We start from the raw sequence: 25,103 nt of genomic DNA, 5'->3' as shown, positions 1-25,103 counted from the left end.
ATGGAGGCTTACCAACATGCAACAATTCACTTTGAAAGTTTGTGAAATAAACCTGGCCTCACACTTGCTAAGACCAGCTGTTTTAATTCCTCTAGCCATTGTGGGAAGGGTACAGAGAGACAAGGGCGCACATTGACAACCTCTGACTTACACACTGAGGCACATTTGTGACACAGATGCTGTGTTGACTGAGCTGCATTTTCTTTCCTATCTCAAGGCTGCGGGATGTCCTACAAGCTGGCCTCAGCCATTGCAATGAGGAGTGGACGGTCAGGACCTCTGTGACTGAGCAAAGACCAACACTGGGTGATGAGGGGATCCCTGCGTGGTGAGGGATGATGGGTGGAAGGGTGCAGGGCTGCTCCAGCTGTCAGAACCTCAGGGTTGATTTGTGAAACCTGTAAACATCTCAGGAGAGTTGCCAGAAATATGCAGAATCCAATAATAGACTGTCCTCCCTGGAGAGAAATGGGTTGTTTATGGGAGTGAATTATGATCTCATAGACTGATGAAATTCGGGACATTTAAAACATGGAGGCTGCTTCTGTGTTATTTGTGATTTGTCCTTAGTCTTAGGTGAGTACCATGGTATTTAAAATACCGTACATGTATTACGTGACTTAGTTTTTTCCCTACATTTATTTATTGTGTGTGGATGTGTCTGTGCATTCTTGTGTACCATGGCACTTGTATGGAGACCAGAGGATAACTTTGTGGGAGTTAGTTTCCCCTTCATATATATATATATCTCAGTTTACTGACATGGTGACGAGTGCCTTTATCTCCTGAGCCATCCTGCTGCTGGCCATTAAAAAAAAATGGGGTGTTTTTGAGACAGTCTTATTCCATAGCCCATGATGTAGCCCATGTTAGCCTCTAACTTGTAAATCTCCTTCCTCAGCCTCCTGGGGGCTAGGGTTCCAGGGTCCATCACCTTGCCTGTTTTCTGTACACTAACTAATAGACAGGCTAGTTCTCCAAACCCCTCCCCCATCTGCACACCTCTTCATCACGATCTTATTTTTCTTCTCTTCCCACAAAATCTTCCTTTGGAAAAAGGAAAAGAAAGGACAGAAGTCACAGAGATGGAGATGCCTTTAAGCCTGTGATGCTTTTGAACAGTTCAATTATTAACAGAAACTCACAGTTTCACGGAAAAGCCAGAGTTTTATGTTCAACGTGAGAATAGATAGAGGTGCGTGTATGGCTTACTCAGTGGTTTGGAGGTGAGGGGGGGGTGTTTGCGGGAGGGGGCTCCTAGAAACTACACTTCCCTTCTCATCCAGCCTAATGTTCTGTACTGATTCTCCTCTCTGGGTTTGTTTCCTTCCCGGAAGCTCAGGAAAATGGGTTTTCTTTGTTAAATGTTGGTCCTGCAAAATGGAGAGGGAGCTGCTTTTGTAGAAGCTGCCTTTTGAATTAGACAAACTTCCTTTCATCTCTTAATGCTACAATGGATTCCGTTCTCTTTATGGCTCTTTTACAAGAATTCTCGCCCAGTGTTACTAACATCCCCTTTCTTACCTTCTCAGGGTCAATGCCTGCTCTTAGGAAAAAGCATCTTTCAATTTTAATTAAAATCATCAGGTTAGCCACCTCCAGCTCCCAAGACCCATGTAGAAGGCAAGACACCACACACACACACACACACACACACGCACGCACGCACGCACGCACGCACGCGCGCGCTGAAACAATTTCAGATATGGGAGGGGATACTCTTATGGGACTTCTAAGATTTTCATGCCCTCAGTTCTCACTTTAACAGAAAATGGTGAATACACACACTAAGATAGTTTGTAATTCTTACACTTATTTTCAACAGTTTTGCTAATTGTTATTTTTTTTCCTGCATTTCCCGAGACTCAATGCCTAAACTAAACAAAGGTTAGTAAGCACGTCATCGGAGGTGATGAGCGCTACATTTATAAGACGCAGGTACAGTCCTTTACTCCATTACTAATGACCCCTGAGACAAATCATTTTCCCTTTCTGGACCCAGTTTCCTTTTCCAGCAAATATATCATCAATGACTGAAAAAAAAAAGCCTCATTAGTAAGGCCCATGTTTTTTAATTACAAGGCCCCTCGTCCCTTATCTCACACTCTGGATAGGAAATTATGGGCATATGATATAACTCAGGAGAGAAGAAGGAAATACAAACTCCATTAGTCAGTTCAATAGAAAGCCTTCTGAGAACACTGCTGATATTCAGTGAAAAGTGGAAAATCTGACAGTACATAGTCATGACTTCTGTTCCCAACAATGATTTTTCCTCCTCTTACTAAAATAGACCGAGGCGTGTCACAGACACCTGTGTTACCAGCAGTGAGATTATAGGCGGAAAGGATGGCGCCTTCGATGTCTTTATTTTAAGATTGACATTAGGGGAAGATGACTGGTGGTTCCCAACACTCTCTGAGTTGCCATGGATACCTGTCATCCATATCCAGAGCCTGCAGGTTACACTCAGGGACTTTTGCCAGATCGGTAATAATGTCGCCGAAACCCGAAGCTGCTGCGATATGGACACAGGTCTTTCCACTCTCGTCGTCACAGTTGATAATGGACGGTCCCTGATGGTGACTCAGAATGATGGAGCACAGAACTCTATTTCCACTCTGAAAAAAGAGCCAGAGAAAGCCTATCAAGAACAACCCTGTGCATGCGTGGTGAGAGAGAGATGGGAGGGGGGGGGATGCTTTGAAAGATAGAGGATGGTTAAAGACAAAAACAAACAAACAAACAAACAAACAAAAACCAGAAACAAAGAAGAAGAAAGGAGTGATCATTTCCCTAGAAGATGAGGACCCAGAGACCCTTAGTTTATACCAGCTTGCCGAGTACTTGTAGGCATGTCCAGTCCTTTGACATTCCAGCATGACTACGGTATCATAAGTTTTCATTCTTGAACGACATAAATTATCCCCCAAAAAATTTGCAAAAAAAAAAAAAGAAATTCTCACAATGTTTTAAGTAAGTTTATAGTTTTGTGATGGGTGAGGCAGGCTTGGAAGGATACAAAGTTAAAAAGAAGTGAACTTCCTGATCAGGTGGCAAACCACATGTGGAGAACTTTGCTATGACCTCTCTCTCTCTCTCTCTCTCTCTCTGTGTGTGTGTGTGTGTGTGTGTGTGTGTGTGTGTGTGTGTGTGTGTGTGTGTCTCCTGGCTTCTCAGAAGTTCAGACAACTACAGCTTGGCTTTCGTGACATGGAACTTAAGTGTGGTCACTCATTTTGACTTTTGGTCTGCTCTGTTGGGGCCAGTGCAGAAACCGAATCCCAAACAAGGCTACCTATAATTTGTGTTTAATTTCTTCAACAAATTTCCATTTATCTCAGTTCTCTGCCAGGAGTTTTGTTTCAGTCGGGGCTTGTGTGTTCCACACCTGGTGGACTGATGGTGGACTTGATGACCAACGTCAACTGACGTCAGAGGTGGCCTGACAGATGGGTCACCTAGACAACAAATTGCTCACTGGATCTGCTCCTTTGACTTCCTCGTGTCACTGGACAAGGACGCTTGTACACTTAAATTCAACATTAACACAATGAGGAGGAGGAGCCTTGTGTCATTACACAAGGCTGCAGAGGAAAAGCTTGTTCCTCAGTCTGGCATGGTGACTTGGAGTTGCTCCTTGGGTTGGAGATTTCTACCACACCTCCAGATCCTTCCAGGTGCCCAGGATCCATCCTGTAACTTGCTGAGCTTTTCCCTCCCACAGAACAGAGAAAGCGCCCCACCCCACCCCACTACCTCCAGGGAAAGCCCCACCCCCACCCGTTATCCCCACCACCAGAGCAGAGGGCAGTGGCAGAGGCTGGGCAAGAGTTGGGCTCCTGACACAGGAGTTTGAGGGGTAGAATTTTGTGTATGCAGGCTCCATTGCCTAATCTGACTTGACTTGTAAAACAAACTGATAAATTCAAGGTGCTGACCACAGAACACTGTGTCTTGGGTGTCTCAGGCAAAGGGCTCCCTCAAGGGCCTTGGTCACGTAACTGGAAAGCAGATCTTTCTCTTTCTCTCACTTGACTTCTTACATCCCTTTCCTCTTTCCATCTAGCCTCTATTATACATGACTTGGCTATAACTCCATCCCCTATTTGTATGCTGTGCCTGCTTGTCACAAGAAGCCTGCTAACCTGAACACATAGATATGGGGCTTTTTTATAATTTTTTTTCTAGAGTCATTCATATATTACTCAATGCATTTTGAAGGGATCTGGAATACAGTTGAAAACAGTCAAGAGACATTTTTCTTGGAAAGTACCAGCTCCCGGAGAAGGAAAACAGAGAAGCCGTGCCAGCTTGGGGAATTTGTTTTGTTTACAATTTCCTGGAAGAGAAAAGGCCTTCAGGTTGCCAAGGTGATTCAAAGGGCAGAACAGTCTCCCCTCTTTGTAGGAGAGGGGCATTAAGGACAGATGGAAAAACAAAAGGACACACCTCACCTCTCTCTCTTCCTCGCCTGACCTTTAGGAGGAATCAGCAGTGGCTGCAGCCTAGGACGCCTGCGTCTGCCCCTTCTGAAATCTGCCCAACTTGTCCCATGTGTCTCGGAAGCTGGAATACCATAGGCCACCCCTCTGAGCGAGGACAGGCAAGACATCTCACCTCACTTTACACTTTTCTCCCAACCTGCCTCTTGTTGTGCGTTTTTTTTCCAGATGATTCCTTTCTCTGCCTGCTCCTGGATCTCACATACAACATTAGCACTTGCAGCTTCATTTTCTTTGTGAGCTTTCCTCAGAAATAATGGCGATAGCTGTGTGCCTGAAGCGAAAGCTTACTGCTTAGTTCCTTCCTAAACCACTCAAAACAACAAGCCCTGGGAGGTGGGTCGAGAGGTCAGAGAACAGAGGTAAGAGGGACTAAGGAATTTGCTCCAGGTCACAGCTCAGAATTAACTGAGCCAGGACTGAATCTGGAGAGTTTGTATCCTTGGATCTTTGAGAAAAGGACCCCGCATAGTCACACGGAGGAAGCCAAAATGAGAACAGCTGTTCGGACCTATCATAGAAGCAATCATGATGAGCCTTGCCAACTGGGGACTGAGTTACTCAGGAGGCATTTAAACGCCTCTCCTAGGAAGGTTGCCATGGCATATCCCCCTGAGAATCTGAGGAACCCCAGAGGCACTGAGTTACCAGCCAAGACCAGGGACGATGATCTTTTGGTTGACACACAGCATTCCCTGCCAGCACTCTGGATGGTGTCAGGCAAAGGCAGGTTCAGACAGTGGGGAGGTCACAGGGACCCTGAAGTAGGAGAGCAGAAGTATAAATGCCTGCATGGGACCATAAGAGCAACAGAGATTGAGTCCACATCCAGTGGGGATGCTCTCACACCAGGGGGCAACAAGATCACACATAGCCTGTTCTTGAGCGCTTGGATTCTGCACTGGGAGGCTAGATCGGTGTTATGGATTGTCTTGTATTTATTTGCTTTGGTGGGTAACCATCGTCATGTTGCCTTCACGTGCTCTAAGAACTGTTGTGTTCTAGTTGTTTTCTCTTTATCCCTTATGAGCAGAGAGCACTGGAGAAGGGCTGGACTCAGAAGAAGGCTTGCCAAAGACAAAGCTGAATTTGCTACATGTAAAAAACAAAACCAAAATTCGAATATCCTGACTGTGGACTCCTTTTATTTCAGATGCCCATAGCAGTTTGAATGAGGAGGGCCTCCATAGGCTCATATATTTGAATGCTTGGTCCCCAGTTGGTGGAACTGTTTTGGAAGGGTAAGAAGATGAGGACTTGCTGGAGGAGGTAAGCCACTTGGAGTAGGCTTTGAGGTTTCCAAAGCCCAAACCAGGTTCAGTCTTGTGTTCTCTCTCTCTGTCTCTGTCTCTCTACCTCATGCCTGTGAATTAGGATGTAAGTTCCTAGCTGTTGCTCCAGTACCATGTCCACCTGCCTGCTGTCATGCACCCCTCCACAGTGACCCTCTGAAACTGTAAGCCAGCCCCCAATTCAATGCTTTCTTTTGTAAAAACTGCCTTGGCCATGGGGTTTCATCACAGCTATAGAACAGTGACTAAGGCAGTGTCCTTCGAAAGATGTTCACTGGGAGGCTGTGTGACCAGTTAGTTCATTATCAGCATATGTCTGGGGCACTATAAAGTCTACTCTTCGTTATCAACTTGACTGGACTAAAAACCATCACATTGGCATGGAAACACATCTCCGGGTGTGTCTGTGATGATGCTTCCATAGAAGTTTAAGAGGGTGGTAGTGTAAGGATTATGTCCTTATTATGTCATCAACCTGCGACAGTGTCCCAGCCTAAAAAGTAGGCGTGCCCTTCCTCCGGTCTCTTCCTCTCCCTCGTATTCCCTCTGTCTTCCACGTTCTCTCTCTCTCTCTCTCTCTCTCTCCCTCTCCTAATAAAGCTCTAAAAAGGTAACCTTGGCTCGTGATTCTTCCACCACCCCAGCATCCAGCGCTCTCTTCTGTCGCCATGGCCGCCGCGGGCAGCGGCCAGCCATAGCGTCCGTCGCCGCTTAACCAACAGGTAGACTCACCCTGAATGTGAGCAGCACTATGCCATGGGTGGAGTCCCAGAACTGAATAAAAAGGAGAAAGGGAGCTGAGCACCAGCATTCATCTCTCTCTACTTCCTGACTGCGGATGCCATGTGACCAACTGCCTCCAGCTCCTGCCCACATTCTTCCTTTTACCAAGCACTGCATCCCCTTAAACGTCAAGCCAAAACTAACTCTTTTATCCTCAAGTTGCCTTGTCATAGCAACAAGGATGGTTACTAATGCAACATAAGTTTTATGGCACCTTCCTTTTACCGGAAAGTCTGTTATTCGTCCTACCTTGTATGAGGGGATATCAACATCACTCATCATGTGCTAGTGAGTATAAAAAGCAGAGGCCGCTGTGCTGTGGTAGTGTCTGTGCCTTAGTCACGTCCCCTTAAAGTCTCGAGTATTTTTATGTTGTGCTGTAGCCAGACAAACAAGACAGGAATGGAGATAGTGAGGCTGCAGAGTAAGCACTGGAGAATGGGCTCCAGGCTAACCAGAGGGAGGAAGGAATGCATGCAGTACCACTGAACTATTAGAATCGGACTGTTCTCAGATAGTCCTCTGGGGGCCAGAGTCCTCAGTACTGCAATAAGACAGGAGAATGGAGGAAAAGGGGGATGACTAGGAAGGAAGAGCTGTAACGACTTCTTGTGTCTAATTGTGGTTGTCCAGGTAGAATGTTTGAAAAGACAGACAGGAACTCAAAGCCCTGAAACTAAGAAACAAATGTAACATGTTTTCAGAATATAAGACACATATTATACAAAAGACAAAGTTGTTTTTCTATATATTGGCAATGAACAAATAGAATGTGAAATTAGAAACTATTGTTTTTGATGTGGTTTGTCTCTGATAAAACTCATTCTGAAATTTAATTTCCAATCTAATGTCATTTGTTTGTGTTTGTATGTGTGAGAGAGAAGGAGGGAGGGAGAGGGAGAGATAGTGATGATGGATGAATGGATGGATAGATGGATACGGAATGGATAGTGTATGCCTGTATATGTGTACTGGTGCACACTCGTATGTGTGCATATGGGGGGCCGGAGGTTGAGTGTCTTTCTCTGTCATTCTCTACCTTGTTTTCTGAGACAGGGCCTGTCATTGAACATGGAGCTCACTCACTCAGCAAGATTAGTTAGTTGGCCAGTGAGCACCAGGTGTCTTCCTGTCTCTGCCTCCCCAGCACTAGGACTACAGGCCTCCACACACAACAGGCATGAGCATGGTGCACAGGTATACACGCAGGCAAAACACCCATACACGTAAAAAAAAATGCCATGTATGTTAGAACCCTCAGCACAAAATACTTAAACTAAACAAATAGAACGTTATTCCATGATCATGGTTGGGAAAGACTAAGTGTTGTCAAGACCTCTTTTCCATTAAGGAAATGTGGTACTTATACACAAGGGAGTATTACTCAGCAGAGGAAAAACAATGACATCATAAAATTTGCAGGCAAATGGATGGAACTAGAAAATATCATCTTGAGTGAGGTAACCCAGACTTAGAAGGACAAACATGGTATGTACTCACTCATAAGTGGACACTAGATATAAAGCAAAGGACAACCAGACTACAACCCACAACTCCAGAGAAGCTACCTAACAAGGAAGACCCAAAGTGGGACTCATGGATCGCCCTGAAGGGGAAATAGATGAGATCCCCTGAGTAAACTGGGGATGAGGGGTGGGTAAGGGAGGATAGGGGATGGAGGATGAGACCATAAGGGAACAGGACAGTTGAGCTAGAACAGGGATGGAATGGGAAAGCAGTGAAAGAGATACCATGATAGAGGGAGACATCATGGGGATAGGGAGAATCCTGGTGCTCGGTAAATTCCCAGGAATCCCCAGGGTTGACCCCAGCTTGGACTATTAGAAATAGTAGAGAGGGCACCTGAACTGAACTGGCTTGCCCCAGAGATCAGATTGGTGAATACCCTAACTGTCATCACAGAGCTTTTCTCCAGTGACTGATAGAAGCAGATGCAGAGAACCACATCCAGACACCAGGCAAAGCTCCAGGAGTCCAGTCAGGAGAGAGGAGGGATTCTGTGAGCAAGTGCATCAGGTTCATGATGGGAAAACCTGCAGAGATGACCAAACCAAACTAGTGGGAACTCATGAAATTTGGATCAATGGCTATGGAGCCTGCATGGGACTGGACTAGGCCCTCTGTATGGTGAGATAGTTGTGTAGCTTGATCTGCTTGGGGGACCCCTGGTGGTAGAATCAGACAGACTCCATCCCTGGTGCATGAGCGGACTTTTTGGAGCCCACTACTTATGCAGCCTTGAGGCACGGGGAGGGTCTTGGACTTGCCTCTACTGGATGTGCCTCCTCATGGGAGGTCTTGCCTTCTTGTTGGGGGGAGTGGGGGGGTTGGGAGGGGGAGGCTGGGGGTGGCAGGAGGAGGAAAGGGGGAATCATTGATTGGTGTACAAAATGTTCTTCAGATTCAATGTATAAATACTGATCAATTGACTCTGAGGTTTACACGAAGAAGCAAAACACCCAGAAAAGACAACAGAACACTGAGGAATAAGAGTAAAGTTGGAGGACTGATAGCCCACTTAAAGACTTACTGTTATCTACAATTGTCAAGGCAGTCTGGTACTGACAAGGGAAGAGAAGAAACAGATCTCCAGAAAAGAGCAGATACCCTGGAAATAGACTCCTATGCGTTGTGTGAGTCAAGTCTGTCCTTGTGACAAATACATAAGAAAAACAACCTGGAGGAAGGGGCTATTTGGGCTCACATTTTCAGAGGTTTTACTCCATCTCACTCCACTCGGTGTGATGCTGGGGATTCCAACTCTGGTCCTCAGGCTTCCACAGCAACCATTTTACCAACTGATACCATCCCCTAGCCTTCCACTGCCAATGTAAGGGTACTGACCAATGGGCCATTTAAGAGGTAATTAGATCAAGGGGGTGTCACTCTGTGCTTGACTGTAGAGGGATATGAGGCAGAGATGCCTGATAAGCTAGTATCATCACAGGGAGGTGAGAGCATGGCCCTGTGGGTCCGGAGTGACACTTAGTAAGATTATCACAGACAGCAAGTAACAAGCTTCTGTTAGCTATAGCCACACAGTGGTATCTTCTAGACAGACAGGAGAATAGGAAAGAGGGTGATGGCCATTGTGGTGCATCCCTAGTTAATAAGGGACCTATAAAATAGGAGCAGACTTTGAAGCTAGTTTCTGGGCCCGATGTTTCAAATCTTTACTGCTTTGGTTGTTTGGGTCGAATACAAAGGCTTAATTATTTCTAAGCGCTGTAGCTTTAAATGTGATCTCACTATACAGGTCAAGAGAAAAGCAGGAAGTTGAGCAAAGGAATACATGACAATGGGAAGTAGGCTCATTCATGCGGAAACACTTGAAAGGGAGTGCAGTGCTGAACCTGTGCAGCAAGGAGTGACTACAGACCAGCCAGGATGATTTCCACAGTTACTCCTGGTGTTTGCAGAGTAAGGGGCGGAATGCGGAGCCTAGGAATTTGACTATCAATACTAACCACATGGGAGGGAGAGGGAACACAGGCCCTCCAGAGCCAGGATTCTTTTTTTATTTTATTTATTTATTTTTAAAAGGTTTATTTATTATGTATACAGCCTGTGTGACTGCAGGCCAGAAGAGGGCACCAGATCTCATTACAGATGGTTGTGAGCCACCATGTGGTTGCTGGGAATTGAACTCAGGACCTCTGGAAGAGCAATCAGTGCTCTTATCCTCTGAGCCATCTCTCCAGCCCTGAGCCAGGATTCTTTACATGTTGATCTGTCATCGAGTAATTGAAGAAAGCTGTGGACTCTTTCCTTAGAAATATGAAAGCAAGTGCATACCACCTGCCCATAGGATATTGGATAGCACTGTAGGAGGTTAAAAGGAACCTTTATGTTCTTCATTTTACTTTCAGTGCCAGAGCGAGATATAGAGTAGATGTTCCAGAAAGTTTATTGAGTCATGCTGGGGCAAATATATGGGGCATTTCATTCATGTGTACAAATGTGGTGAAAAGGCAAAAATGGAAGGTAAGGGTAGAAGAGATATTGGTATCCATTAACACGAGTTCTACGACAGCTGCTCTTAATCGGCGCAGCACGTTTTACTTTTCTGGGAGAAGGAAGTCGTCTTATAAATATTCATGCCCAGGCTCCACCTTAGGACATTTGAAGGAGAACAATCTAGGAGTTAGGCCTAAGCATCTCTATTACTTAAATGTTGTTGGGTTTTTGTTTTGTTTTTTACTGTTTTGGGGAGGGGGGTCTACCACCCAGTTCCCAAATTAATTCACTCACTGAGGCTTATTCTTAATTATGAATGCCCAGCCTTAGCTTGGCTTGTTTCTCGCCAGCTTTCCTTAACTTATCCAGCCTATCTTTTCTGGGCTTTCCCCGTTCTCTTACTTCTGTAAATCTTACTCTTACCCCATGGCTTGCTGGTTGTGTAGCTGGGTGACTGGCCCCTGATGTCCTTCCCTTCTCTCATTCCTAGATCTCCCTTTCCAGATTTCTCCCTCTATGTATTCTCTCTGCCTGCCAGCCCCACCTACCCTTTCTCTTGCTTTGCTATTGGCCAGTTCTTTATTAGACCACCAGGTGTTTTAGACAGGCACAGTAACACAGCTTCACAGAGTTAAACAAATGTAACATAAACAAAGGTAAGACACCTTAAAATATTCTACTACACTTAAAAGCTCTTTGGATGAATCTCATAGTATGGCAGGCTGGGAGCAATATCGTTTATAGCACAGTCATTTAGACTCTAAATTTTAGAGAGTGGAATACTCAGTTCGTCAATCAAGACTCTGTGAAAGTCAGAGAACATAACAAAGTGACTGTCTCTTCCAGTTCCATCACATCCCATAGCTGTCATATGCACAATTTCATCCATAGCCTCCCTCTCCCAATATATTTGGAGTTAAGCTTCACAGATGTGGGTGTCTCTCCTTAGATCAAATCCAGGGTCGTCATGCAAATTCAGAGTGTGTTGTTGCTCTGGCTTGGCCAAACTGCCACCTCCAGGATAGAGACAGAGATTTCACGTCCAGAGGGTCTGGGATGGAGTTCAGGAGTCTGCCATTGGGCCAGGCCTGCTGGGGATTCATTTCATTGAAAGAGCTAATTTAGGGACTAAACTGTGGCTGGGATGGAGGAAGGGGGGGACACATGATACATGTGGGGGGTTCCAGAGGACACACAGCCCAGAAGCAGGAATCAGAGTGTGAGGGTATTGAGGGGGGATATGCAGGAAAAGCTTAATTCAGATACCATTTTCATCTAAGCTCAGAACCGACATATCCAGGGCGTTGCTTTGGTGCTGAACTGGATTCTTTGGAGTCGTTGCTACTGTAGTCCCTAACTAGCCAGAAGCAATCACCAAGTGCCCCACACAGAGCCTGCAGGGAGGGGGAGGCCTATGATTAGATAATGAAAGTGTGTAGGAGGATGCCACAGCAGGTGAGGACGACAAAAACAAGTGGGGTTCACTTTGTGATTTTGCCCAGGGCTCGCTCCGGTGCCCTCTAACTGAAGCCGAGTTGAGAGACACACAAACAGAGCAGTTTCCAAGTTGCTCTGTTTTCCCCTTACCTCAGGCACATCTGTGAGTCCTGAAAGTCCCAGGTGCTACCTCTGCCACACGAAAACACTGAGTGAAACCACAGCTGGGTAGCGGAGATGACTTTTACAACGAGGTTGGCAGCGGTTCTGAAAGGCTACCCTGGCTGGCCAATGGCAGGGAAGAGTGGGGACCTGGGCATCGGCATAGAAAGCCAACCTGTTGAAGAGCAGCGCACACCTGCTCTCCTTGGAGGAGGGACCAGGCAACTCCATTACTTCGTTAGTCCTTGGCAAGAGGACGGACTTCAGAGCTGTTAGCTGACTCCACTGTTTCCTCAGTCTGCTTGACTCTCCTTGTGCCCTAGAATTCACAGGCCTACTCTGCTATCTTTGGCTGTGTGGACTTATGTGGCTCAACTCCCGTGACAGGGATGTAGGAGTGCGAGTCCTTGTTTTCACTGTTCTGTACAAAAGTCAGGATCATCTACAGTGGCGTGGCTGTGGAGGACTGGGACAGAGGAAAGTCAGTGAGCTCTGGTCCAATGGTTTTGAAGGGAATTGCCCAATAATCCTCCGAGGGTTTCTGTAAGTCAATAGGAAGCATTGGGTGCGAAGAGAGCATCAAGTGTGTGTGTGTGTGTGTGTGTGTGTGTGTGTGTGTGTGCGTCCGTCCTTCCGTCCGTCCATCTGTCTGTCTGACTTGCTAGTGCCTTTCTGAGTATGGGAGGAGGGCAGAGGAGCAGAGACCACCCTCCTTGCTCTATCAGACACATTTCAAATAAATATCAGAACTGGCACGTGTGGCAGTTCCCATTTCGTTGGTTGACCTGCTCAGGAAATCGTTAACACAGCTTCCCATCATTTACACTTGAGCCTGCTTTCTCACCTGGGCTGCCCAGTGGAGAGCTGTTTTAAAGTCCTTGTCCAAGAGGGTGGGATCTGCCCCTTTCTTCAACAGCATCTGGGTGTGTTGAGGCCGGTTGTGGAAAGCTGCCCAATGGAGCGGTGTCATCCCCTGCAACATGATGATCAGAGGGGACAGAAGTGAATACAGGCTCCCAAGGGGACACAAGATCACACTCTTCTCCATGCCAGCAGGCCATCACCCATGCACCGACTGATGCTGCCTGTCCATTCATTCATTTATTAAACCATTTGTTCAAGAGATGGCTGATGATTAACTTTTTGCCGAGTTAATAGGTATTGAGATTGCAAAAATGAGCATGTGAAACAAAATCCCTGCCTTTATGGGAGTTGGGCCTTGGTAGACTAAAGGAAGACAAGGAACGCTCATGGAGGATCCAGGGGCTTTTCCTGATTGCCAGTGTGCACACAGCATTACTGGGGGAGCAAGGCCTGTTTTATACAGGCTTCTGTGAGAAGGATTGAAGGAAAAAGAATGCCAGCACCAAGCCACGTAGCTGAGGGTCTGCTCAAGGACAGCATCCATGACAGCAGTCATGCGAGAACACAGCCCCCACCAAGTCCTGAGCATTGTGTGAATGCTGGAGTCCCAGAAACTGTATGCACAGTTGTGGGATGAATGGATGGATGATGGATAGATGGATGGATGAACATGGATGGACAGGAGAAATGAAATTGAAGACAGGCTGATCCTGGAAGGCTGGTAAGAATACTAACCCTGCATAAACCATTTGGATTTTATTCCCCATCAATGGAAACATGGTCGAGGGTTTCAAGTAGGTGTTAGAATGATCTTACACTGCTCAGAGGAAATCCTTTCTTGGCAGCTGGGAGGATGGAGCTAGATAGGTCTAGCTGATTAATCTGAGCTTCTCTGAGAACTGAAGGTATACAGTTAAGGAATGCCTTAAGGGCAGGTGATTTTGTGCTGGGCAATGGTAGCCCCAGAGAAAGAGTAGGATTTGGGAGCATGCCATGAAAGATGGCCTCTCCTGATCACTCCTCTCATCCACATGAAAACATCTGGAATGACTTGAGATGGGGATACCCACAGAGACTGCAAAGGGCTGGAGCGGCTTTGTAGCTTCTCCTTAGCATTTATTCCTACAGAGAGCATGAAGGTGGGTAAGGGGTCTACTCTGCTGCAGAGGATGAGCTGGGAGGAGAAGACAGGCCTCAACCTCCAAACCCCAGAGTGTTTATTGATCCAGGATTTCATTTGAGTTCTTACAGCTATTATCTCACTTCATCCTCCAAACCACCTTCTGGAATAAGGGCTGTGGTGAAATCTCTCCCATGTTCCCAAGCTACTTCTTCTCCCAGGACACACAGTCAGACCACATCCTAAACTTTCTACACCAAGTTCAGCCATGCGACTGGGTTCTAACCATTGGAAAAAGGACAAAAAGGACTCCCTCGAGGCCTAGTCTAGAAAGCATACCTTTCTCCACACATTTTTTTCTCCTCATCCACCACTGCCCGAGTCCCTAACCGAGGAAGGAGAACAATCCATCTCGCCAACCAACATTGGACCATGATGGGAGCAAAAGTCTGTTTACTTGTGCCAGGAGACTAAGATTTTCGAGTTACCACAGAAGCTAGCTAACCCTGATCTGTATCGTCTTTTTATTTCCTAGAAGAAGAAACGGCCTCAGAGAAGTGTTCACATCACAGGGAGAACGGAACTGAGTCCAGGGTTTGAGGTCTGTGGAGCACTGGGCTCAGTATGCTAAATCCTCTCAAGCAGTTGCTGGGCTTGAATCTGTAATTTATGGCCTGCATGGGGGTTTCAGGTTTCCCGTGTCCTCTATACTGAGCCTCTAGACCTGTTCTGTGGCTGTTTAACAAATTGATTCCATATGGCAAAAGACTGGCCTGAAGACAGTGGGTTTGTCTATTTGGTACAGCCGCTGCATTTTCTCTTGGAATACCGTCACTTTGTGAGTTTCTATATATTTTCTTCCTTTTTGCTTAGGGTTGGAAATGCAAACACAGAGGAACCAGATTCTTTTTCCTTTATTTCACATTGATTACTCCTTTTCTAGTTTGAGGCTCTGTTTCAACCCACTGGTTTCATGATAGTTGCGCTCTCCTCTGCCAGTCTCAACACCAAGAGCTTATTAAGCGAATGAATGACTTCCCACTCTTCCTGACTGCATTTCTGGGTTTTGTAAAATTTGGCCTTGCTTTTTATCAATTTTTAATTTTTTGATGTGTGGTATATATGTGTATATGTTCATGCACGTGCTCCTGTGTGCATGTGGGCAGAGTATATGTATATGTAGAAGCCAGAGGTTGATGTGCGGGGTCTTCCTTGGTTGTCCTCTATCTAATTTTTGAAATAACTGAAGTTGGAGTTCACTGAATTGGCTAGGCAGACTGATAGGTGAATGCTGGGGACCCACTTGTCCCTACTTCCCAAGTGCTAGAATTATAGGTACACACTGTGCCTGGCTTTTTATGATGGTTCAAACTTAGGTCCTTGTGATTGAGCAGAAGGATTTTTGTTGACTGAACCACTTTCCCAGACCCAGTTTTATATGCACATAAAAGAGAAGATGTAAAATGAATTCTCCATACAAAGTGAACTTGTTTAATGATTGCTGTTACCAATTTATCAATCCACACTTCAGAATTTTGGGAGGAGTGTTCCAAAAGATCTCATTCTTCATAGTGCTATCAACTGAGGCATTGGGTCAGTTTGTGAAGTGCTTGGCTCCAAAGCATGAGAACCTGAGTTCGAATCCTTAGCCACCATGTTAAAAGGCCAGGCCTGGCAGCAGGCATCGGTAACCCCATGCTGGAGACATGGAGGTGGGGGGATCATAGGGGCTTGGAGCCCCAGGTTCAGAGAGAGAAGCTATCTCAAAAAATAAGGTCGGCAGCAGCTGAGAAAGATATCTAACATTGTCCTTTGGCTTCCACATGCACACGCACACAAAAGCATGAACGGACACAACACACACACACACACACACACACAAGGAAGCATGCAATAGATGGCAGTGATTACATAGAACTGGTGATTTATGTATGTAAGAATTTATAGTGAAAACATGATTGTAAATTAAACTGGTTATGTAAGGCTAATTATCATGTTCCACACAAGAAGAATGTTACCAAAGTTTAAAAGCACTTATTTATTTGTTTGTTTGTTTGTTTAGTGGTGGGTGAGGGGGGAGCACATGTGGAGGTCAGAGGTCAGCTTGTAGCTTTGGGTTCTCTCTTGCCTGGATAGAACTCACGTCGCTGGGCTTGTTGGCAAACCGTCTCTTCCTGCTTAGCTATCTGCCAGCCCAAATGCTACCTTCGTGCGCGTATTTGGTACCAAGAAGTCCGTATGTATTACCTCATTGAATTTTACAGTGATCCCAAGGGGATGAGTTTTGGAATCACTTTGGATGAGAGGAAGTTGAAGCAGACGGGTGTAAGCAACTTGCCTAAGGCCAATGGCCGAGTGCAGTTATGGTAAGGTAACCATAAGTACAAGTAATGGTAAGGCTGGAACTCAAACGCACATTTCTGTGGTTCTGGAGAATAAAAGATCTTTGTCCTGTTGGTAAACGACTATGTTTGGAAGGAAGCGGTGCTGGGAAATTCTGTTTCTGTGTGTGTCATCATAGCTGATTCAAGTCTTGTGACTTTATGCAATGGTGGTTATCACTAGGTACAGGTTGTCATTAGCTCTGTTATTTGTCTCTAGGTTCCTCCTAAAAGTATAACTACTAGTACTTAGAAATGACTCCTTTTTGTTGCTGTTTTCTGTGTAGGGTTTCTCTGTGTAGCCCTGGCTGTCCTGAAACTGTCTGTGTAGATCAGGCTAGCCTCAAACTCAGAGTGCCTCTGACTCTTGAGTGTTGGGATCAAAGGCCTGTGCCACCATGCCTGCCAAGAAATGACTCTTTATGACTATCAACAATGACTTGACTTAACTTCCCTGAATACTATTACACCGTAAACAATTTGTAAACTTTCAGTCAAGAGAAATTTCCTGTTGCTGTTCTTTTTTTCCTCCCCCTGATGAACTAATGAGAAATAAAAATAAATCCTTGTAGCATTAGTAATCTGAAAACCAAAGCTTTCAAAAGCTCAGGGATAGCCATTCAGGCAGGCGAGTAACCACTGGTATTGTGCAACTCATCATTGAGGAACATTCTCCTACAACTGCTTCCTCCTTTCTCCCCGCTTTGTGGGTCCTGCAGACAGTCAGGTTGCGTGTGGTGAAGTCTCTGGGGACCATACACAGGCAGGCTTCAGGCTTGGAAGCTGTATGCACCAAGTGATGGTAGGCGTTACAGTGGAAATGTGTCACAGGTAAATGAAGATACTGTCTGCTGTACCAAACACACAGACATGTGTTCGAGACATGCTTTCTAGAAGTAGTGAATCCCAGGGAATCGAGGAGCTCTTGGACGTGGGAAGTACGGAATCTGTTGGGTGTGAGAAAGCCTCCTTCATCTGCTTTTCCCATCATCTGTCTTCTCAGCTTCCCTGAGGATTTAATTAGGCTATGGAAACATTCAGGAGGTGAATAATCTAGGAATCACAGATATGGCGCCAATAAGTACCCAGATGGCCTTGGTGACAACAGGACTCCATTTTTTAAAATGAAAAATAAACATCTGTTCAAAGACTGGAGAATAATTCACATTAAGTTGGGGACATGGGATGTGTCTTGAGGTTCCTGCGGGACTCTGTAGCTGGGAGGTGCACAGGATGGTTGTTGTGAAATGATACTCCTGTGCACATGAGTCCTGTGCCTTGAGCCTGTGACGTGCCATTTCAATTTCTGCTTAGCTGACAGGTTCTAAAAGAATCTCAGATCTCCTTCTGTGACAGCCATTGCTAATTTTTTTTTTTCAGGGGAGGGGGGGTGTTTTTGTTTTCTGAACCAGAAACCTGATTCATATGAAGCAATTTTACCACTGCTATTTAACAATGAAGGACACAGAGAACAATGCTGATGTGGCCACATGAAGGGCCTGGCTTGTCTACATATGCAGAGGACAGAACAATACAGCAGGGCCTGAGAGATCGGCAAAGCAGCTCCACATCTGGAAGGGTCTAGAAGTGCCAAGAAGCTCAGTCTCTCCTTGGTTGACATTTAAAAATTGACATAATAATAATTAAAAAAAAAAAAGACGACTCTTCCTAGATATGGGTTGAGAACGTTTATTGTACACAGGAGGGAGAAGTCAGCTAGAGGCCTCTGGAAAAGTCCAGACTGAACATGGCCAGCAGATGACCTGGGCCATGAGAGCAGAGATGGAGGAGAGAGTGAGAGAGGGTGGGTAAGAGGTCAGGGGCATGCTGGGAGACCAAAAGGCCAAGAGACCGGGTGTCCAAAATGGCTGAGTTTACACAGGAAAGAGAAGCTGGGGGAAGGGAGGGGGACCCAGCCCCTGGGAGGGAGAAGTGTGGCATAGAGTGTGCAGTGTTGAGAGGAGCCACAGGCCCTGAGTGATGATGGGAGCGCGGACCCGCATTAGCTTTGATATATCAGCAGGCACCGCACTCATTTGGGTATTGCTATTATCACTTTGCTCTTTAAAACATCCTCATAACTATAACAAAACTGATTGTTTTTGCAATCCTATGTATTTTGTTTTGTGAAACCAGATATTCTTCTGAGTAAAGGTCCACAGGCCTCACCAACAAGTGAAAGGTGTTTATGCTGTAAAACATGGGTGAGAATCCCTGCTCTTGAGTCTGCGGGACATTTTTGGGAGATGATAAGTGAGATAAGTGATAGAAAATCTTATTTTTGATAGCAGATGCCGGAAATAACTCACGTCACCTAGAACTGTCTGACTTGTGAATTGTCTGATTGAGTTAGGTAACAGATAGAGAAGAGTCACTAATGTAAAAAAAAATATGAATTGTGTGACTTTTTCTTGAATTAAAATTTTTGGCTTCTTTATATAATGTGTATTGACATGTAATGTGTGTATATATAAGGTCTATATCATATGAATTAAGATAAATTATTTTATATATGTACAGTATTTAAAATATTTATTATTTTAAGGTGTGTGTGTGTGTGTGTGTGTGTGTGTGTGTGTGTGTGTGTAACCTGCATGCCAGTGTTCATTAAGGCCAGGGGAATTGACTCCCCAGGAGCTGGATTTCTAGGTGATTGTGAGTCACCCTGACATGGGTGCTGGGAACTAAATTTGGGACTCCTTCAAGAGTAGTTAGTTCATGCTGCTAACCACTCAGCTATCTCTCCAGTAAGACACACACACACACACACACACACACACACACACACACACACACACACTTTTTGATATCCACTATATGTAAGTTACTGAGGTGGAGTCAAGGAGTACAAAGATGGAAGAGACATTGTTCTCAGAAACTTACTGAGTTCGAGGATCAGAGACAGAGGGAGTTCTGGGCTCTTAAGTAGTAATGACCTAACTCCACCTTGAAATATGGTCGGTTTTTGTATAAAGTTTTGGGGGTATTTAGAAGTGCTTTAACGTTTTGCCTTCTTTTAGGTGTTGAGTGCGATGTCTAGAGTCAGGGACGACGTCTTCTGATTTTGCTTTTGAGTGCACAGTGGCTAGGGTTACACATCAGGAATGCAGAGAGTGGAGCTAGAGCTGTGAATCACGTCCAAAACTTCACATCTGGTTTTGCAAGTTGAATTTGTTTTCTCGGAGTATTGTTATAACTGGTATTTAGATTATGAGGCTTCTCCTAAAAAGTCTACTACAATAAAATGGTGCATAAGATCCACACTGCATCCTAACTACCGTGCATAATGGTGCTTCTTTGGATGGACATCCTAAAGACCACTAACGCAGATGCCGACAGCCCATGGCCCCTCCTGATTCGGGGCTCTTCCTGTGAACGCTTGGGGGAGAGCAGGAGAGGCTAGATTCCACATGCTCAGCAACTCGATAGTTCCCTCTCTGAGAAAGACAAGCCTCTCTCTAAACCAACGACTTTTCTGAGCTCCTTTTAGATTAACTCTGCAATCTGAGATCCATCTTGCCTTTCCCACCATGTGAAACCCTTCAGTGTGGATAGCTTCTACAGAAGTCACTCTGCAATCAAGCAGCACAGTGAGAACGAAACAGGAAAAGCAAGCCGATCACTGGACTAGAACAAAGAGTTCAGAAATGAAACCACAGACAAACTAAGAGAAAATTTAGCATACTGTCATTAAGTTTCAGAGGGTACATAGGCTTTCTTTAAAAAAAAAAAAAAAGGTGCCCAAAGCAAAATCAGTACCGGGAAAGAACAATCATTTTGAATAACTTGTATTCACAAGTTTCTGAACACAGTGCCAGATCTCATTAGAGATGGTTGTGAGCCACTATGGGGTTGCTGGGAATTGAACTCAGGACCTCTGGAAGAACAGACAGTGCTCTTAACCTCTGAGCCATCTCTCCAGCCCGAAAATATGTTTTGAAGCCAGCAGAGACAAAGGACCGGCCTTCAGAATATAGGAAACAAGAAGAAAGGGAGGGGCACCCCTGTAATGGAAAAGAAATGTAAAGAGGTGAATTGTGAAAGTAGAGGCAGAGAGAGTGTCAAAGGCATGGAAGGCAGTCTCAGGCGAGGGATGCAATTAAAGGAGGAGATTACTATGCAATACAGAGAAGAAGGCCGCTTAGGCTACTGGTGGAGCTATACATGGGTGTTTCAGGAAACAAGTAGGCAGTATGCATCACACTAAAAACAAACACGCAGCTGGGCGGTGGTGGCGCACGCCTGTAATCCCAGCACTCAGGAGGCAGAGGAAGGTGGATCTCTGTGAGTTCAAGACCAGCCTGGTCTACAGAGCTAGTCCAGGACAGGCTCCAAAGCTACAGAGAAAACCTGTCTTGAAAAACAAAACAAAAACAAAAACAAACAAACAAAAAAAACCAAACACGCTATTACCCAGAAATTATTTTCCTAGAGAAATTCTTGTATAAGGGACTCAAGGAGACTCGGATAAGACTGCATTTTAGATTAGTGTGATGCTGGTAAGAAAACTGAGAGACAGTCTGAATTCACGGGGGAGTTGTTAAATGGACCAAAGCATTTCCATCGTGTGGAATACTACGGAGCCGTTAAAAGCAATGAACCAGACTTCTATCCATGAACACGGAGAACTGAAAAGGTAAACTTGAAGAACAACATATAGACTGTGGTACCTTCTGTGTGATATCCTGTGCTTTCTATGAATGTATGGGAAGATTGGGAAGGCGAAATGATTACCTGGGGTGGAATTGGTGAGGGTCTTTCTAATGTTACTTGTGGCACTGAAGTTACTGAACAGAAAGAAAATATGATTACATAAGAAGTGGACCGCAGAAGAATTGTTTCATGTCACTGAACTCACCTAAGACATTCTCTAAAATGATACCCATTTCCTCAACCTAGGAGGGTCACATTCCAGTTTTAGAATGAATTCAGAAATTGATTTCTTTTCCTTTCCTCTTTTCATGACTCTTCCATCTGTGGGTTTCACATCCATGTATTCAACCAAATGAAGATTTTTTTAAAAAATGTAAAAATCATACTTGTCTTAATCATGCGCAGAGTTTTTTCTTGTCATTAAACAATGTAGTATAACAACTATTAACATATTGTTTACTTTGCATTAGGTATTGTAAGTAATCTAGAAAAGATTTGAGGCCCGAGAGAAGATGCACAAGGGTTACAGGCACTTGAACTTCAGATTTTTGGTATCCTGGAGAGAACTCTGGACAAGTTCCCTATAAATACAGAGCGCTTGAATCTATAAACCCACCTGTTTAATACAGATGCACGCAGTATGAAAAACATGGTGTTAGGAACATGAGTGGAACCATTTTGTGTAACTTCAAAACCATTTTGTGTGACTTAGAATAGGCCTGGAAGCTTGCCACCAAGCAGCTCTGATAAGAGAGTGGCCTCAGAACAAGCTCTGATGTGTTAATGGACCAGCTGTGCAACCCCAAGTTGGCACTGTTATGTTAGTGAACTAGCCCCACACTCGCTGTGAGTGAGTGAGCCCAGATAGCCCAAAGCCACCACCCAGTGAAATGATACAAAAGTGGTCTCTAAGATCTTACTGCCATGTTCCCCAGATAGGGTTTCTCTGGCCTCTTGTGTTGATATTCATTACCTACCGGAGGACCTGAGATTGTCCTGTGTGTGGCCCTGGCTTCAGTGGTCTTTGAACTTCTGGCACTGTTGCTGGGCTCACACATGGCTGCCCACCTGTTAGCACTAGCCGCTGGCCAGGACCTTCTAAATCTCCACCAGGGCTGTTCTCCTGGCCTGCCACAACTGAAGGACTCCACTGTGAAGGAGCCCGCAAAGCTCCTGAAGCATCCTCACTATAGAAAAGTCCCCAATTGAATCCTGCAGCTGTATTTTCTGCTCAACCAGCTGTTCCCCGCTTGCTGATAGCATGGTATTATAAGGGATATTTGTGTGACTAAACCAAGCATATTTGGAAGCCAAATTTTGTGTGGACACCCTAATCACAGAGCAACTGACAACCTGCGGGTCATGCTTTGTGCAACAGGCGAGCTAATTAGAGAGTGGCTTCGAATGGATGCAGACCTGCTGAGACACAGGCTGAAGAGGAAAGTGTGGCCTTGGGTAGGACACATCATCATCAAGGCTGCCACTCTCTGAGGTTAGAATTCAGTGGCTTTAAATAGTGGTGTGATAACAAGAGGAATTTTTGTTGTTGTTTGGAGACAGGGTCTCTCTATGTAGTCCTGCTGGAGCTTGATATACAGATCAGTCTGGTCTCAAACTCACAGAGATCCACCTCCTTCTGCTTCCTGAGTTGTACTGGGATTAAAGGCATGGGCCACTACACCCCTCGGATTTTTGTTTTTTTAATTTAATTTTTTTTTTTTTAAACAGAGGTCACTTTGCATGAGGAAGAACCAGAGATCTCTGAAAGATCTGTTTTGACCTCGGCCTCCCTGGGAGGAGCAGGGTGATGGGGAGCTATGACTTTGCTGGGGACACTAGATCAGCTTTACAGTAACCAGAGTTGCAGGTCTGCCGGGTGGTGGTGGGAGCCTTTAATCCCAGCACTCGGGAGGCAGAGGCAGGAGGATCTCTGTGAGTTCAAGGCCAGCCTGGGCTACAGAGTGAGTTCCAGGGAAGGTGCAAATCTAAATACCCAGAGAGACCCTGTCTGGAAAACAACACAACAACAACAACAACAACAGAGTTGCAGGTCTGCATGTGGAATTTGGCTTTAGGGTATGGCTGACTGAATCACCAGTTACCTAAATCAGACCCACTTTGGGGGGTGGGTGGAGCTGAGGTAGAGGAAGCAGTTGGTAGCATGCTTAGGGTCTAGACAAACCCCAGGGTGCTGACTGACGTAAGTGCCACCTGCCAAGCACTCTGCTTCCCATGTGGGCACAGAGTGATCAGTGCACACATCTCCCATCTTGTCCCCGGTTCTCCTTTTCAAAGCAGAAGTCTCAGAAGGTGCACTGCTCTGTCCTCTGAGGTCTGGCTTTGGCCACTCAAGATGTGTGGACACAGCATGTGACCACAAATCAGGGAGACATCCAGTCTCAAAACCAAGCTGCAAACAGGAGCTTTTTGCTGTGGTCATCATGATGGTCAGGGGGAGGCCTTTGGTGAAAGGCTCGAGACAGATGGGGGACTGAGGTGCAGACCAGGAGGAAGCTGTGAGGGGTTGACTCCTATCTCAGTGTCTGGGACCAGCTGGATTTATTAAACCAGTGTAGTCATCGTGTGTGTGTGTGTGTGTGTGTGTGTGTGTGTGTGTGTGTGTGTGTATGTGTTTATGTGATTAGACTTTCTCAATATCACCAGCCTTTCTTACTGAAGATTAACTAACAAAGTATATGTTTATATAGAAAGCCCACAAAGAGCCCAGGTATTCCAATTAGATTTGGGTTGATTGTAATAGAAATAATCCATTGGCTGACAAAAATCAGTATTTGTCCTTGAACAACTTGGCATGACTATACCAAAGCCCAAAGCTGCTCTGGAGCAGCGCTACAGAGTCTGACCTAGAACTCTGCTCAAGGACGGGGACTGATGATTTGGAAGCCTTCCTTGCACAAGGCTCATGTAGCATTGTGAAGGGAACAGCGATTATGATTAACAGGGACTAATAACGCTGCCTGACTAGTCTGTATGTCCTCCTAACACAGAAAGCAGACATCCGGAGCCAGGGCTTGTTATTTATGTTTGGGGGACTCGAGAAGACAGGAGGGGAATGCCCAGAGGGAAATTACGAAATTTCAGTCACATGATTAATACCTAAGTACTTAATGCAAGAAAGCGCCTCCCTGGTAGAAGCTGCCCACACCCAAAATGATAGAGTTCTGCCTGAAGGTAGGGGCAGAGAAGCTTGCTTGGTGAGCGGGATGTACAAAGGACACCTTCTGCCTTCACATGCAGACTGTGGCTGGGGACAGCCGACTCACCTCCGTGTCCTGATGGTTGATTTCACTGGGGCTGGACTGCTGCAGCAGGACTATGAGGAGCCTGTGGGGAAGAACAAGAGTGGTTCAATAGCACTGACCGCCATGGGTGCTTGGAAAGGGCATCAAGGCACAGTGCTTGGAATGCAGTTGAAGGCCTCCGGATGAAAGGAGGCTCTTCCCACCCGTCCAAGAGAGAGACCTATGTGAAGATGTGAGCATAGAAAACAGAGAAGCACGTCTGTCTTCTCCAGCTTCTTGCCATCTTGGTGCTGCTGGGGACTGAGGGGAGGCAGGACAGTGACCCTTCAGCCTCACCCTCTGTTCACCTACATGGTACTTCATGTGCTGTTGTGGAATACTCCTTTCCACTGTGTGAAGATGTGTCACTGTGATTGGTTTAATAAAGAGGTGAATGGCCAATAGCTAGGCAGGAGGAGATATCGGTGGGACTTCCAAACAAAGAGATCTCTGGGAAGAAGAAAGAGAGCCGGATGGAGAGGGAGGAAGACAGGAGGAGAGGTAGAAGCATGAGCCATGTGACAGCACATAGGTGAATAGAAGTGGGTTAGTTTAAGTTATAAGAGATAGTTATAGGTGGAGCTTTCATAATTAATAATGTCTCCATGTCATTTTTTTGTGAGCTG

At 45.5% G+C, this 25,103-nt stretch overlaps 1 protein-coding gene across 4 annotated transcripts in view; it reads right to left on the bottom strand.

The window, feature by feature from the left end:
- Positions 1-25,103, bottom strand: part of Ankrd55 (ankyrin repeat domain 55) — a 96,517-nt gene that overhangs the window by 25,446 nt on the left and 45,968 nt on the right. For all 4 annotated transcript variants that reach the window (XM_036207185.1, XM_036207186.1, XM_036207187.1 and 1 more), the window contains exons 6-8: positions 24,460-24,520; positions 13,002-13,130; positions 2,437-2,621 (exon numbers count right to left, since the gene is read on the bottom strand). In XM_036207185.1, coding sequence (XP_036063078.1) covers positions 2,437-2,621; positions 13,002-13,130; positions 24,460-24,520 — 375 coding nt within the window. The remainder of the gene's footprint in view (positions 1-2,436; positions 2,622-13,001; positions 13,131-24,459; positions 24,521-25,103) is intronic.

The sequence above is a fragment of the Onychomys torridus genome, chromosome 15 (genome assembly GCF_903995425.1).
Source record: "Onychomys torridus chromosome 15, mOncTor1.1, whole genome shotgun sequence".
NCBI lineage: Eukaryota > Metazoa > Chordata > Mammalia > Rodentia > Cricetidae > Onychomys > Onychomys torridus.
This window is presented reverse-complemented; position numbering and strand designations above follow the sequence as displayed.